This window comes from Marmota flaviventris, chromosome 4, assembly GCF_047511675.1.
Source record: "Marmota flaviventris isolate mMarFla1 chromosome 4, mMarFla1.hap1, whole genome shotgun sequence".
NCBI lineage: Eukaryota > Metazoa > Chordata > Mammalia > Rodentia > Sciuridae > Marmota > Marmota flaviventris.
Window position 1 is genome coordinate 151,313,500 of NC_092501.1, and position 15,293 is coordinate 151,328,792.

Consider the following 15,293-nt stretch of genomic DNA (forward strand, 5'->3'; position numbering starts at 1 on the left):
GGGCAAGGAAGAAAATTGCATTTGCTATTCCTCTTCACTCCTGTAGAACTTGCACATTCTCTTGTTCCAATATCCAGTCCTTATCTCTGGATTTCAACAAAAAAACTAGCCTTGGTCCCACATTGCCCAGTTCACCATTGGTGGTCTGGTGTAGGTGGGGGTCTTTCTTCTTCCAACAAGTGTTTTGGGGTAGATGAAAGTGTAGTTGAGGAAGGATGTGGGTGTGTGATCCTAGTAATATTACTCGCACTCTAATTTGGAAACCTAATTGTTTATTCCATCTGAGAATAAAAAAGTAGGAAATGATTTCAAGTTGCTTTTAATATAGTTCTAGGTGTTAGGTGCATAAAGCATTAAACAGGCATTCAGTCTTGTGGTTCATATCATCTCAGAGAAAAATGGAAGCAGACTTGTGGGCAAGGCCTGAGGGTGTTGCCTATAAGCCAAAGCCAAGCACATATGATGATACAAGTGAACCTGGGATGCAGCTCAACTTTTAATTTTCATGCAGGGCTTAGGGTGAGAGGAATAAAGTCTCAGAAGAGTTGTTTGCTATTGGCAGAAACCAAGTTTAATTCATAATTCTGGGAACTAATAGTTTATCTATACCACCTTGAGAACATAAATGGGCTAATCAGTCTTTTTTACTTTAAATATATCTTTGGGAGAAATAGCCTACCAAGAAATAACACATTCATCAATCTACTCTGTAAAGGAACACTAAGTAAAGAAAAAGTTGAACCCTGTGAAATCTAAATTCAAGTCACCCATTTCGATAAACTGCTTTATGACTTCAAATCTCCCTTTACCATTTACATGGTACAGCTTTCCAGGAAACTTTCCTTTTTGCTGCCGAATCACATGCCAGATTCTGAAAAATCTCCTGGCCCTTTACTCGCTTCTGCTGACTTGACTTTAATGATATTAAACTGAAGGACTTTGGTACAAGGTATTGATTATTTTTAATGAACATTCATGGTTGTAAACTGATGACTTTTCATTAAAAAATTCTTCATGGAAAAGTCTGTTCGATTAGATTAGATAAATTAGAAAAATACTAAATAGTGATGTCCAATTGGCCTGAATAATTCATTAAACATGTATTACTATATTATTACTAATGCATTAATTAATGCATTTAATAATGCATTAAATGAATTATTTTATTATTTCTAGTAAAAAGGCATTATTATACTCTTGATTTTCTGATTTACTTATTATTAAGGTAATACAAAAACCTTTGGATTATAATGAAGAGTTTGTGAATTATGCACTCTAGTATTTTAACAGCTGATGTATTTAAAATGTTCTGAAGTTTCTTTTTCTTGATTTGTAGTGAATAGTGTGTTTTGTGGTATGGCAGTGGTAGGTTTTGTTAAGATCCTACAAGATAGTTCAAACTTCCATATTTATAAATTATAAAGGAAAACCTTATGAAAAGGAAATTGTAATAAAAATAGATTTTCTTCATGTAGTTTCAGAGTGGGGCCTTTTATTTTTATTTTATTTTTCCCATTTCTATACTGTTTGTTTACTTATTTATCTTGGTACTGGGGATTAAACTCAGGACCACTCAACCACTGAGCTACATCCTCAGCCCTACATTATAGTTTATTTAGTGACAGGGTCTCACTGAGTTGCTTATCATCTGGCTTTTGCTGAGGCTGGCTTTGTACTTGTGACTTGCCTGTCTCAGAACATACTGGTTTTTTTGTTTTGTTTTGTTTTGTTTTTAAATGCCAAGATTATTGTAGGATTTTCTCCTTATGAAGTTTTCCAGGGATTCATTATATCACAACCTCAGAAAAATTTAGGGGTGTCTCAATCTAAAGTCTCTGGAATCACCTAAGGTCTGTAACTCAAGTGGTGATTGAAGAATTTCCTTTTGGGTTTCAGTGACCTTTTGGGAGAGGATATGTAGAGATGGAAGGGCTGTATGCTGTCAAAGCACATTTTAACATGTAAGATAAAAATAACAGCACAAAAGCAACTCTACTTATGTGAGAGTTAACAAACTAGTAATTAAATTGTCTGTCTTCAAGAAATTAAAAGCACAAGATGTTTTGTCGAATTAATTTGTCTCCAAATGTCTCACTCAGGATTTTGACTTCTTAGGCCAGGGATCAGCAAAGTTTTTCCGCGAAAGGTTGGATATTCAATATTTTTGGCATTTTGAGTTGGTAGTGATGGTGCATGCCTATTACCCCCAGCTACTAAGGAAGCTGAGGCCGAAGGATCCCAAGTTTCAGGACAGTCTGGGCAACTTAGTGAGACCCTGTCTCAAAATAATAAAAAGAGCTTGTGATGTGGGTCAGTGGGATCAATCCCTAGTACCCAGTATCACCAAAAAATATATGTGTGTATGCTCTGTGTGTGTATGAGTGTGTGAGTTTCTGTTTGGTTTTAAACATAACTTTAAAAACAAACCAAAAAAAAAAAAAAAAAAAACATTTAAAAATGAAAAAAAAAAGCATTTTCAGCCCTCAGGACTTAGAATAATATGTTAATTGGTCATTGGTGGGAGGCCTACCCCTGCTTTGAAGTATCACAGTATTGCCTAAAGGATGGTTTCCTAGTCATTGGTTTTCAACTCATTAAATAATGAAACAGGGATGAAGTGTGTGGGGAAACTAGGTGGGAAATGCTGGAGTTAGAAAAGGAAGCAGATCTCTACCAGCAAGATTTTCAGTAAGTAGAGGCCTAATCCTAGGCATGGAATCTGGGGGCCTTTGTGCACACACCCTCCTGATGGGGGTCAAGTCTGGTGGGAGAACGCTGACCCAGGGTATTGATAAGTGCCTCTGGTCCAATGTAATTATCATACATTGTAACCACATTAATCAACCCTAAACAATATCCTTTAGTAGGACTTCATTTTGGAAATGGAAGCACACATAATTTCTATGCTCTTCTTGGACAAACCTAGGTCAAAATAGATGATCTATGCCCAGCATTCTTGCCCTTTGTCCGTGATATAAGCACATCGATCATAAAATTATATTGGTCAGATATTCTTAGCATCCTTTTGTGTGCAGTCGCTGTTCTGTGTGCTAGTTTTAATCCCAGGTGCTTTTGAGTTTCTTCCACCAAATGCCACCTCTCTGAGGAAACCTTCTTAACCCTAGAGATTTGAGCATGCTCTGAGTCTCATGCTCTGCATTAACTAATTATTATTAGTGGAAAAAATAATCACACATGAAAATTATTTTTATAAATAATTTATATGTGACTTTAGAATGCATTTTGCAATTTATATTTAAATATGGTTTTATCTGCTATCTTGGAAGGCTATAATACTTCTCATTAATTATTCAAATCACAATGTAAGAAAATTTGACTTAGGATAAACCCCAAAGCCACTCTGCTGTCTTGTTCTTTCTTAGAACTCATCCTTCTCTGTAATAACGTTGGAGGTGTCCATTGCATGCTGGTTCAAGTGGTCTAGGGCAACTCAGTTAAAATGTGAAGCCTCAATTCTGCTAACTAGGTATACTAGTATATGATTCACACACAATATGTGAAAAGCCCATAATGTAGTATCTGATACCTGTTAGAAATCAGGCAACTTCTCAGGTCCCATCTCTGATTATCCTTGAAATTGGCTTCATTTGTTGTTTCAAGCCCATTTTTTTAGTCTCTATTTAAAGTTTAATATGTATACTTTCCTCCTAAAATCTAACAGAGACAAACAGAAATAACAGGTATATTCTATTACCATATTGTTTGCACTTGAAACCAGTTTCTCCATATGGGAGGAGGGACCACACTTACTTAACGTGTTTAATAATCCTTCAAACAGGGAAGATGTGTATTATTCACTTTGAGATCATATAGGTTTCTATTAACTCCTAGGAAGTTCTGACTGAGTAAATCATAATTCTCATTATAACTTAATAAACTTAATTTATGAAAGCACACACACAGACAGAGCAAGAGAAAATGTGAATTAAGTGACAAGAAATTACAACTCTTAAATGAATTTTTGCTCCTAGCAGCATCATCTCAATGGTTATGGATTCTGATACCTTGCTTTTAAAATAAATTCTCATTTTAGAAGTAATGTTATATAATATCAATCCCATAATTAAAAAAAATGCATTCTGAAAGTCTTACACAAAAATGCAACTAATTTTGAAAAAAAAATTGTGAGGCATCATCATAAGATATCTATTGAAAATAAGTTTTTACATCTTTCTCTTATATTCTTGTTTCTTGAAAATGTGCATTATGAAGAAATACAGATGGTATAGTCTTATTTATCAAAAACCCCACAAAACAAAGCACTTGAGATTATTCAATATAATACAATATATTAATAATAAATCAATAAATTTTTGAACAGAGACCACAGTATTATGTTTAAATAGGTGCATGTGAATTTGGAATGTGGGAAGATATGAATGATTTCTTTTCTCTAAATGCTCAAGAATGTGGAGGATGAGGCCGAAGGGTCAAAATTTCAAAGCCAGCCTCTGCAACTTATGGAGGCTCTAGGCAACTTTGCAAGACCCTGTCTCTAAATAAAACATAAAAAAATGTGCTGGGGATGGGGCTCAGGAGTTAAGCACCCCTGAGTTCAATTCTCATTACCAAAAGAAGAACAAGGAGAAGGAGAAGAAGAAAGAAAAAAATATTTGGAGGATGACAGGAAGGTGAATGTCCTCTTCTAAGATGTGGTTTATAGCACCTCTGTCTCAGATGGGCACGTAAAGCCCTCACTGTCCAAGAGTTCAGACCAGGTGGAGTCTCCACTGACCAGTGACCCAAACTCTTCACTTATTGAGCTGTAACTACATGAATTTATACCACCATGCTGGAACACTTATTTTAAACAAGATTTCAGTGAGAAGTATTTTGGACAGCAGGAGAATAGAATCAGAAAATGATGGCATATTGTGCATAATCCCAACCCCACTTCCGATCTACCACTGGGCTGATCCACAGTACTGTTAAGGAGGCCAACCCTCTGGTTTGAATAGGAAAAGATATTACTGTGTTATAAAGCCTGTGAATTCCTAGGCTGCTTTATCCCTGTTCCTTTTGCTTCCCTTTTGTTCTGTGTGCCACCTTACATTCCAGTCTGTTCATTTGAAGGCTTCATTTGAAGCCTTCCGCAGATATCCTCAGGGCACCTCTTGGCTCCTAGGAGTTGATTTTTGCCCCCTAAGAGGCCTCTCCAAGCAATCCGCTGCACCTTGCAGGCTTTAATTTTGCTAGAGGAGCAATGGTAGTTTTTAGTCTGCCCCGCAGCAAACAGATGTTTCCATCTGAGATTGCCCCTCTGGATGAATAAAACCCTCCCAGAGGCTAATGCTGGCTGGAAAAATTCTTTTTGTGCACCTATGAAGCATAACTGAGCCCTAAGCAACCACCTTTGATGTATATTTTGTGATTGAGGAAGAAAAAACTCAAATCGCCTTTCTTTCAGCCAGACTCTTTCTTACAGATGAGAATTTCTGTTGATCGAAGGCTTTCTCCAATATGAGCTTTTGCCCTTTCTGATTAAACAAAGGGTTACATAGAGGTTGCTTTTTCTTATATTGCGCTTGAATTTTATTCTCTCGGATGTGTTTGGACATAATACTTCATCAGCAAAATGCATCAGATAACTGTCTTCCAAATCTCTATCTTGTTTGGTTTGCTGAGAAACAATTTCCATCCAAGCATAAAGTACTTTGTTCAGAGTCAACCTTCAAGTGGTGGAAGTCCACAGGCCTGCTGACAATGAAAGGAGCTTACTTATTTTGGCAGGACATTAGTTTTGCCTCAGTACCTTGGATTCCCATTTGTCATACGATATAAGATCAATGTACCCTAAGGTAGCAACATTTTTTTTATAATTGGCTGATGTATTAGTGTCTTTCAATACAAAATATTAACTTTGACTATGAGATCAGTAAACCATATAATGATTTTGAACAAGGAGTAATTTGACTTTTGAGGACCAGTGAAGCTAATAGCTAACTTTTGAGGCCATGACACACCCTTAGACAAAACTTTAAGCTTGGAATCTTCTGAAATGATTCTTGAGCTATATTTATTGAAATGTGATAACTTGGTTTCTGTATTCTATTATGGATACAAATTCAGACATAAAAAATAAAAACCACACAAGATGCAGAGAAGAGACAGTCTGATTTTAATGATTCGTCTTAAGAGTGCTCAGAAGCCCAATATTTCCGAGATCCTATGTCAGGACAGGAAAAAGCGTCAGGGATTTTACTGTTGCTAATAGAAGACTAAAATTTTCATTCATAAAGACAATTTTTACCTCAAGTCTTTGGAGAGCCATGATGACCAGAAGGCCTTCCCACCCCAACACACTCTTTTTTTTTTTTTTTTACCACTTTGCAAATCTAAACCACACTATTGATTACTGACTATTCATTGCTGAAGGCACTACACCGTGTTCAATAAATTAAGCTTTAATTCCTGAGTCCAACAAAATAATTGACCTCAAAAGAAGATAAATGAATAGGCTATCTAGAGCTCATGATTAGAATCCACTTTCCAGTCTCATTATATTAGTATTTTTCAATTCAGTGATTATTCCTTTCTTTTCTATATTCTTTCACAGTCTGCAATACTTTTCACCTTGTTCCTATATCAGTAGACCTAGGCTATTTTCTTTCTTGGTTTCAAGACTGAAATATTTTAGTTATACTACTTTTAATACTTCGGTATCAATATTAATAATTTAATATAGTTTCCATTTTAGGACAAACTAGGTGACTAGCATTACTAAAAACATGTTTTTTATGCCTTTGATTCAAAAAGTTATAAATAGCATTGACATACAACATACGTAATCATCTGCTTTAACACTCATTTTATTTTACCGAATCCTTAAAGATTGAACCACACTCTCTAGTGTGGTTTTCTTTATACAAATTATTTTAATTTTACAAATTTATGAGATACAGTGTGATAATTTGACACATGTATTTAGTGCATAATGATCAAATCAGGGTAGTTAGCATTTCCATCTCCTTAGACATTTTTACTTAACTTTTGACTAACATTTAACTATTGAACATATTTGTGGGGTACAGTATGGAATTTTAATACACAACTACAATATATACAAATCAAGTCAGGGTTATTATCACTTTCATCTTCCTATCAAGTAAAACAGTTTAATAAAATGTAATCTGATTTTACATTTGAGAATAATTAAAGTAACAAGTAATTATTGACTTGGACAAAATTGTACAAGGTTCCTCAGTCATAGCACTTAGGCAATCCCTAAGTTTTTGTAGCCTCTGTATCAAGAGAAACAAAAAAAGAAACTCTTATGCTAAAAAGGGTAAACAAGTGATCAGAGTCTTTTTAAGTTCTGTTGCTTGTTTGAAAACAAATATAAGGTAGTTATCATTAGTATAAACACTATGTAATGATCAAGAAAATTGTTTGATTCTGCATTAACCACATCTGAAGCAATTAAGTACGTGTTTCTTTAGCCAGCTTCTGAGAAAGCACAGAGTAGTTCCTGGGGACACAGAGAAGGACTCATCACTTTTTCCCTTCTTTCTTCAGAAAGAAACCCCCAGGGATCCAGAAAGAAAAAATCTTTTTATAAAGTTTTTACTTGAAGTCCTTGAAATATCTAGGACTTGATTTGTCCCTGAATTTCCAAGGGAGAACAGAATAGCTTCAAGGGGCTTTGAAGAAGTGAAATGGAATCACTCTACTATTGGAAACTTGGATTGATAAACTCAGAAGCATTATTATTCCTTTGTGTTTTTGCCACCCCAAATTATATTATCTAAATGGGATAAAGCTTAGACTTTACCCAGGCTTATTCATGCATTGATAAACCCTCAGTATTACTAGCCCAATGACTTCTGGGTTAGTGTCCGTCCCACATATGCATGGCTAGTGTGCATTACATATATACATACCCTACATACATGAGGTACCTCTTCATACGGCCTGACAGCTGAACTAGTGAGGCTAGCAGACCTAGCTTTTTTGCCTGCCTTAGGTTTGTATCCTAATAGTGATCTCAGCGACACTCAAGAGATCTTGCAGAATGAAAGATTTCATTTGTTGTACAAACTTTTCATTTAGATTGTCTTAATCAGAAAGCCCAACTATCAATATTTTGTTCAAGTAAGTTCTGTAAGATGATAGTTTGCATCTATAATGATTATCCAAGATACTTCATAGCTTTCTGATTCATTATGGCCACCTTAATTATGTTCATTATAGCTTTAGTATTAGTGAATTTAATTGCATCATGAATCTCTGAACACTTTTAATTGATTGCTATATATAGGAACTAGAAGGAGTCCAAAATATTACATTGATTTGAACATCCCATTTAAGAACTGTTCCAAATAAAAGCAATGTAATTGAATTTAGCATTACAACAAATTTGTAAATAGGCCAGAGCAAATGTGTTCATAGGTATGCATTTGTTACTGTGTTAATGGCGATACTTTGCACATTATGTTTGCAACCTATTTTGAGTTTATATCAAACCATAAGATTTTCTAAAATTTAACAGTTCATGAAAAAAGAATTGAGCTATTTTAGAAGAGTGTTAGGAGGTAAGCTTTGGATGTTAATGGATCCTCTCTGAAATAGAATTTACAGAGTCTTCTGATTCCTTTGTCTCATCTAAGATCACAGTTGTAGATCAATTCTCATTTAAAATATTGTCTTTAGTCAGGTGCAGTGCTGCTAGCCTGTACTCTCAGCTACTCAGGAGGATGAGGCAAGAGGATCACAAATTGGAGACCAACATATGCAACTTAGGGAGACACTGTCTCAAAATAAAAATGACTGGGTATAGTTCAGTAATGGGGTGCCTGCCTAGCATGTGTGAGACTCTGGGTTCAATCCCCAGTATTACAAAAAGAAAAAAAGTACACATTTACATACTGTTTTGATCAGTTCATTTATATCTTAATCACAGACTACATTTTTCTATGAAACTGCTCATTAAAAGTGGTTGTGTTTAATACAAGTAGATGCCTTGGGCTTTCTAGATATTATTTATGATTGTTTTCTTGTTTTATCTCCAGAATTTTTCCGAGAACTTCTAGAAAATGCAGAGAAGTCCCTCAATGACATGTTTGTCCGGACCTATGGGATGCTATACATGCAGAATTCGGAAGTGTTCCAGGACCTCTTCACAGAGCTGAAGAGATATTACACTGGGGGCAACGTGAACCTTGAGGAGATGCTGAATGACTTCTGGGCTCGGCTCCTAGAACGAATGTTCCAGCTGATAAACCCTCAGTATCACTTCAGTGAGGACTACCTGGAGTGCGTGAGCAAATACACAGACCAGCTGAAGCCATTTGGAGATGTGCCCCGGAAGCTGAAGATCCAGGTCACCCGTGCCTTCATTGCTGCTCGCACCTTTGTCCAGGGGCTGACCGTGGGCAGAGAGGTTGCAAACCGGGTTTCCAAGGTAATTGCAAATGCATAGTCTTTCTAATTGGTCTTCCTTTTTGTTGCTGTTGTGGTTGTTTTAAAACAAATGTTTGCCGATGATGATGATGGTGATGATGATGATGATGGAAGAATTCCTATTTACTGTGTCCTTGTTCTTAGAGAAATCAATTAAGTGTCCAAGCTCAAATCTGTTTGTTTTGTTTTGTTTTCCTTGCTTGGTGTGAGAGAAGTCAAGATTTCAAGAAGTTCTCTGTGGTTTAAAAAATATTGTCAATATTTTTTTGCAACTTCTACCAGAGAAGTTTCTATCAGGAATGAAGCAAAAACAATCATGTTGCAACTGTGATCACTTGACACTTCTGGTCAGCGGTTCAAGGATGATAAATACCCACAAAACGGTCCATTAAGGGACTGGAGTCCTCTAGGAATTCAGAGGAGAGTCATCATCAGGCCTGCAAGTAGATACCAATTGTTCAGAACAGTAGCACCTGGCATTTATTCTTTATCATGTGTCAAAGTGATGGAATTCCTTAGTAGTGATGGAAGAGCCTTTCCTGATACCTGTAGAACTGGATTAGGGAGGACTAATGGGTGCCACTATAGATTCTGGCAGATAATTCCTTTCATTCTTCATTATTTTGTAATCCTATGCCATGGTTTGTGTTGGACTTATGAGAAAGATAAATCACTGATCCCAATTTGGGCCTTTCCTGGAAGGTACCGTCTCTAAAACTTTAGTGCAAGGGATCACTCTTCACTGCCATCCATGAAGCACTGAATATTTCCTCTCTAGAGGAAATATTAAGTTCTTCCTTGACATTTAACTGCTCTTATGAGATGTGCTTTCCCATTTACAAGGTCAGCCTTACGAAGAAACGAAAAGATGGTCACTATAAGCAGTAAAGAAAAAGCAATACACACAAGGAATCTGGTACCATATCGCCTAGAAAAGGTCGTATTTGTACAGACGATTGCCAAACAGTAATTTTTTTTTTTATTTCAGGGATGTGCCAAAGAGCCACAGTGTTCTTCACAACTATTGGTGCTGTATTTCTTACAGTGCTGTATTTCTTTTTCTTTCCACATTGATCTCAACATTTACATCTTGGCATAAGGATGGTGTTTACTCTTGAAAATGTTTCTTCATAGCACAATTTGTCAAATTCATAGCATTCCATTTTTTTTTACATTATCATTTCCTAAAATGTTTAAACATATGGGAAGGTTATTTGAAAAAGTTTTTTAAAGGGATAATTGCCAGAGATTTAATGATATAAATGGCCTATCACTCTGACATTTGATACAATGACTTTTACTAAATATCAATAATGTTTGACATACTGAAGGAACTATCCAAAAGTGGAATAAAAAGGAGTTACCCAAGTGGACTAGCAAGAGGAAATAGGACCTCCCAAGGACGGTCTGTAAAATATAAATTAGTATAAAAAATACATATTTCATATTTTTGAGCAGAAAGATTTTGTTGTAAAAGTAAGTTTTATCTAAAATGTTAAAATGAAAAATAAGTGTAGTCTCAGAGACCTCTGATAGAAGCATTCACTCTGGAAGAACAAAACTTGCAGCCAGCATGAGAGAGACCTCACCCCTCAGAAGGTGAGAGACCCAAGGAACGTGCACCGTTCCTTGCCATCCACACTTATTCTGCCTGATGTGAATAACATCTCAATGCATGTGTCACAATCTCGGTATTCCTGTGAGAGAGGGGGATATGTGTCTGCTAACCAAGTGTCTAAGGTCATAGGGAAGGTTGCAGCTGACTCTGCTGCTTATTGGAGGAGGGCTCCATAGCAGGTACCCACAGAGGGCCTCCCCTCACTCGTTCCAGACTATCCTATTCTGAGGTCTCCTCTACCAAAATCAATCATGCTCCTCTTCATGGTGAAGGCCAATATCACAGACCAATCATCAGTACAGTATGGTCTTTTGTTTTTTCCCCCCAGAAGTGAGAAGTGTTATACTCGACAGTAGAGTCTCTCTTTCCCTGATCCTCTCATTGGCAGGGGTGTTTGTTGATCATGTGACCATGAAAAGTTAATCTTTCTGTGGGCAGATCTTGGCTTAGCTGACCTGAATTTCATTAGCTCTAATCAACTAAAACCATGAATCTCATGATGACATCCAGGCATTGCCTTTTGGAGAAAGGTAGGTAGGTAGGTAGGACAGTAGGTGGATAAATAGATATAGCAAGAGATTAAATGAAACTAAGGTTTTTACCAAAATAATTTATGACTCAAGGATTTTAGTGTTTCACCTATTAATTTAATTTTCTACCCAAATGATTACTCAGATGGTCTGTAGCTGACCAAACTAGAATTGGATCTACTAGTGCTATGATGCTTTCAGCACCCCAAATACTTTTGTGACAAAGATAAAAGATTACAAGGACTAACCCTACCTTAAAAGAAGAAAGAATTATGTTTGAGGTTGAAGTCTATCACAAAACCGATGTCACTGTGTCTCTATTATTAATTAAGTAATTTAATGATGGGAGTAGAGTTAGAGGTTTTAAGGCAAACATCCCAGTTTGAGATAAAGCAAAGGAGCTCATCTCCTACACCATGTTTTAGGGATTTTTGTTCCCTTCAGTTCTCTCTTCATTTACAGTGACTACTTAAATCTTTGAAATCATCATTAATAGCTTCTAATTAATTGTTTTGACTGGAAACTTTACCTCTTTGGCAAAACACAGTAGTTAGACACAAATGTTTTGACATAATGTTATAGGGAATTTCCTTATAAGAAAAATGGGAGACTAATTTGTAAGCATCAATAGAATTGGTTTCAAAACTTACACTTGCCATTTTATGGATTCAAACCATGTATTTTTCTCAATTTTGAAAGGAGAGAATTCACTATGAAGTAATTGTAGTTCAAGCTCTGACTCAGAAGCGTGATGTGATTCTAGAGGATTCATTGTCTATGTGAATTACCACTTTTTTGGGTGTTAGATTTTTGTCAAGTGACCAAAATTCCTGACAGGAACAGCTTAGAGGAGGAGAAGTTTATTTGGGGCTCACAATTTCAGATCTTCCATTCATGGTGGGCCAACTCCATTGCTCTAGGCCTGAGGTAAGACAGAACATGATGGCAGAAGGGTGTGGTGGAGGAAAACTGTTCAGCTCATGACAGCAGGAAGAGAGAGAGAGGGAGAGGGAGAGGGAGGGAGGGAGGGAGGGAGGGAGAGAGAGAGAGAGAGAGAGAGAGAGAGAGAGAGAGAGAGAGAGAGAGAGAGAGAGAAAGAGAGAGATGCCAGAAATGAAAATATAGACCCCCAAAGCAAGGCCCTAGAGTGACCTGCTTCCTCAGCTACGTCCCATTTGCCTATAGTTAACTACCCAGTTAATTCATTCAAATTATTAATCCCTCAAATGTCTTAATTCTCTGAAATTAGTACAGCTGCCATAGTTGAATTATTTCACCTCTGAACATTCATGCATTATCTAACATAAGCTTATTAGGGAACACCTCATATCTAAACCATAATATTGAGCATGCCAAGTGTTGGCAAGGTAGAGAGTTTCAGACTATCCATATTTTGCCAGTGCATGTGTAAATTGATGTGTTTACTTCCAATAATGAGTTGAAAAATTGTTATTATTGAAGAAATACATATCCTAAATCTATGGTTCTTCCCCTGGAGGACCTGGTACTTGTGTACTAGTACATATATAGAAGAATGTCTATAGTAGCATTGTTTAAAATAGAATAAAAAGTAGAAATATCATTAATGTTCCCTGTGTGTAAGTGTTGATTATCATACCATGAAATCCTATGGACCATAAAAAATAAATAAATTACAGACATATTTACAGATAAACTGCAGAAACCTCACTAAATAATACGTCTGAAATCACCAAATATTACATACTTCACATAAAGTACAAAATGCAAAACTAAGCCATATGTTATTTAGGGTTAAAAATATATATAGTAAAACTGATGGAAATCTGATAGAAATCTAGAGAATGATAACATCAGGTGGTATTCTCTTCTGGAAACAAGTTTTGGAGTTACAGTCAAGGAGGGACACACAGGAGTTCAAGAGTTCCCATGGTTATTCATAGCATAATATTTTTCTTACTCCAGTTTCTGGATATATACATGAGCGAAGAGGTGTATGCATACTTGTGTGTGTAAGATTCCTTTTTAATTTTTGGTGGTCCTGGGAATTGAACCCAGGGCCTCATGCATGCTAAACAAATACTATACTACTGTACTACACTCCCAGTTCTTTAATTTTATTTTTGAGATTGAGTTACCTAGGCTGACCTTGAACTTGTGATCCTCCTGCTGGGAATAGAGGGGAAATACCCCCAAACCCAGCTTGTAAGATTTTTTTTAATTAAAGAAATTAAAGCTGGAAAGTCTTTACCATTGACCATCTATTTCTTGCCACCTGTGTATCTCTGATAGTGTTCCTGAGCTACCCTACCCTCCGTTGTTTATATGACCTACAGCTAGTTTGCTCCATATTTTGCTAAATGACACTGGGTGGACATAGAAAGCAAAGCTCTAAAATGAACATAAAAACAAATTTTAATAATCTAGTAGTCTTCCAAGAATAAATCCATACTAATCATTGCCCCTTTATTAAAACATCATTCTCATCTTTTTATATACACCCATGGTGAGTAGAAGCATGAATGCTGGTGGCCACTCTGAAATCTTTGACATTGCAAAGACCAAAGAGAGAGCTTTGTAAAGAGACATGAACAGGTTGTCTGCTTAAGCACACATGGCTTAAACCTTATTCTCCATGGAGGCAAATGTGGAAATGACTCAAGCATCTTACTGGGCCATTATAATGCCATTTACACAAAGACATAACTTTCATATCTTTTTTGCTTTAATAAAAGTGATTTCCAGGAGGAAAAGCCAAAATTGTGTCAAGGGCAATCACTTCAGCAAGGCAAGTCGTTTCATTGATTTATTCCAGAAGAAGACGATAGGTAGTACAGTTGGGATGCATAGAACTTAAGCTGTTGGCAGACAGGGTCGTCAGTTTATCATCTATCTATCTGTCTATCATCTGGTTTTTATTTTTTTTTTTAACCAGGGATTGAACCCAGGGGCACATGGAGCCACATCACCAGCCCCATTTTCTGTTTTTAAATTTTGAAACAGAATCTCACTAAGTTACTTAGGGTCTCACTAAGTTGCTGAGGCTGACTGTGAACTTGCGATCCTCCTGCCTCAGCTTCCCAAGTTGCTGGGATTACAGGCATATGCCACTGCACCCAGCTAGGCTATCTACAACCTTTTTTTCCCCTGTGGGTCATGATTTTGAAAGAAAAATCTGACTTTTAGTTCTTAGAAAGACCAGAAAATTTTCATCAACAGACACCTGTCTGTGTTCACTACATAGAACTGGCATTTTGCATCAAGGGCTCTTAAGCAGTTCTTCCACCTGAGTAAACAACATGAATTAACAATGTGTCCTAGAAAGGAGTGAGCATAGCCAATTTTCAATAAATGTGGTTGATGCTCGATAAGATTGAGAGAAATTTTCCATTAGTTTTGATGAAATGAAGGCTATGAATTGCCTCCATTTAAGGCTTCCTCTGATCACAATGGGAAACCATTCTGAAGAATTTACTGGATTCAATTTAAAGGAGACCTGGTATTCTATTTAGTTGTTTGCTTTGGAGCAAGAATTTAAGATATAAAGTAAGACCACCTGTTGTAGCTATTGCCTGAATTATTGGTTCTGTACCTTCTGTGGCAATTTTTTGATTGGATTTAATTTTTTTGGAGTGATCCAGAAATGAAAAGAACCAGGAGAGGCCTTAGGTGAATGAAACCTGTTTGTAGTTCTTTTGCGGTTAGCGCATTCTCTTCTGTAATCTATGATTATTCATTGTAGATTA

General features: G+C 36.4%; 1 protein-coding gene across 1 annotated transcript in view; it reads left to right on the forward strand.

Moving 5' to 3' along the window:
* Gpc6 (glypican 6) overlaps positions 1-15,293 on the forward strand; it is a 1,056,528-nt gene that overhangs the window by 514,433 nt on the left and 526,802 nt on the right. Inside the window, exon 3 of the mRNA XM_027938906.2 lies at positions 9,030-9,421. Within this exon, the coding sequence (XP_027794707.1) occupies positions 9,030-9,421 (392 nt within the window). The remainder of the gene's footprint in view (positions 1-9,029; positions 9,422-15,293) is intronic.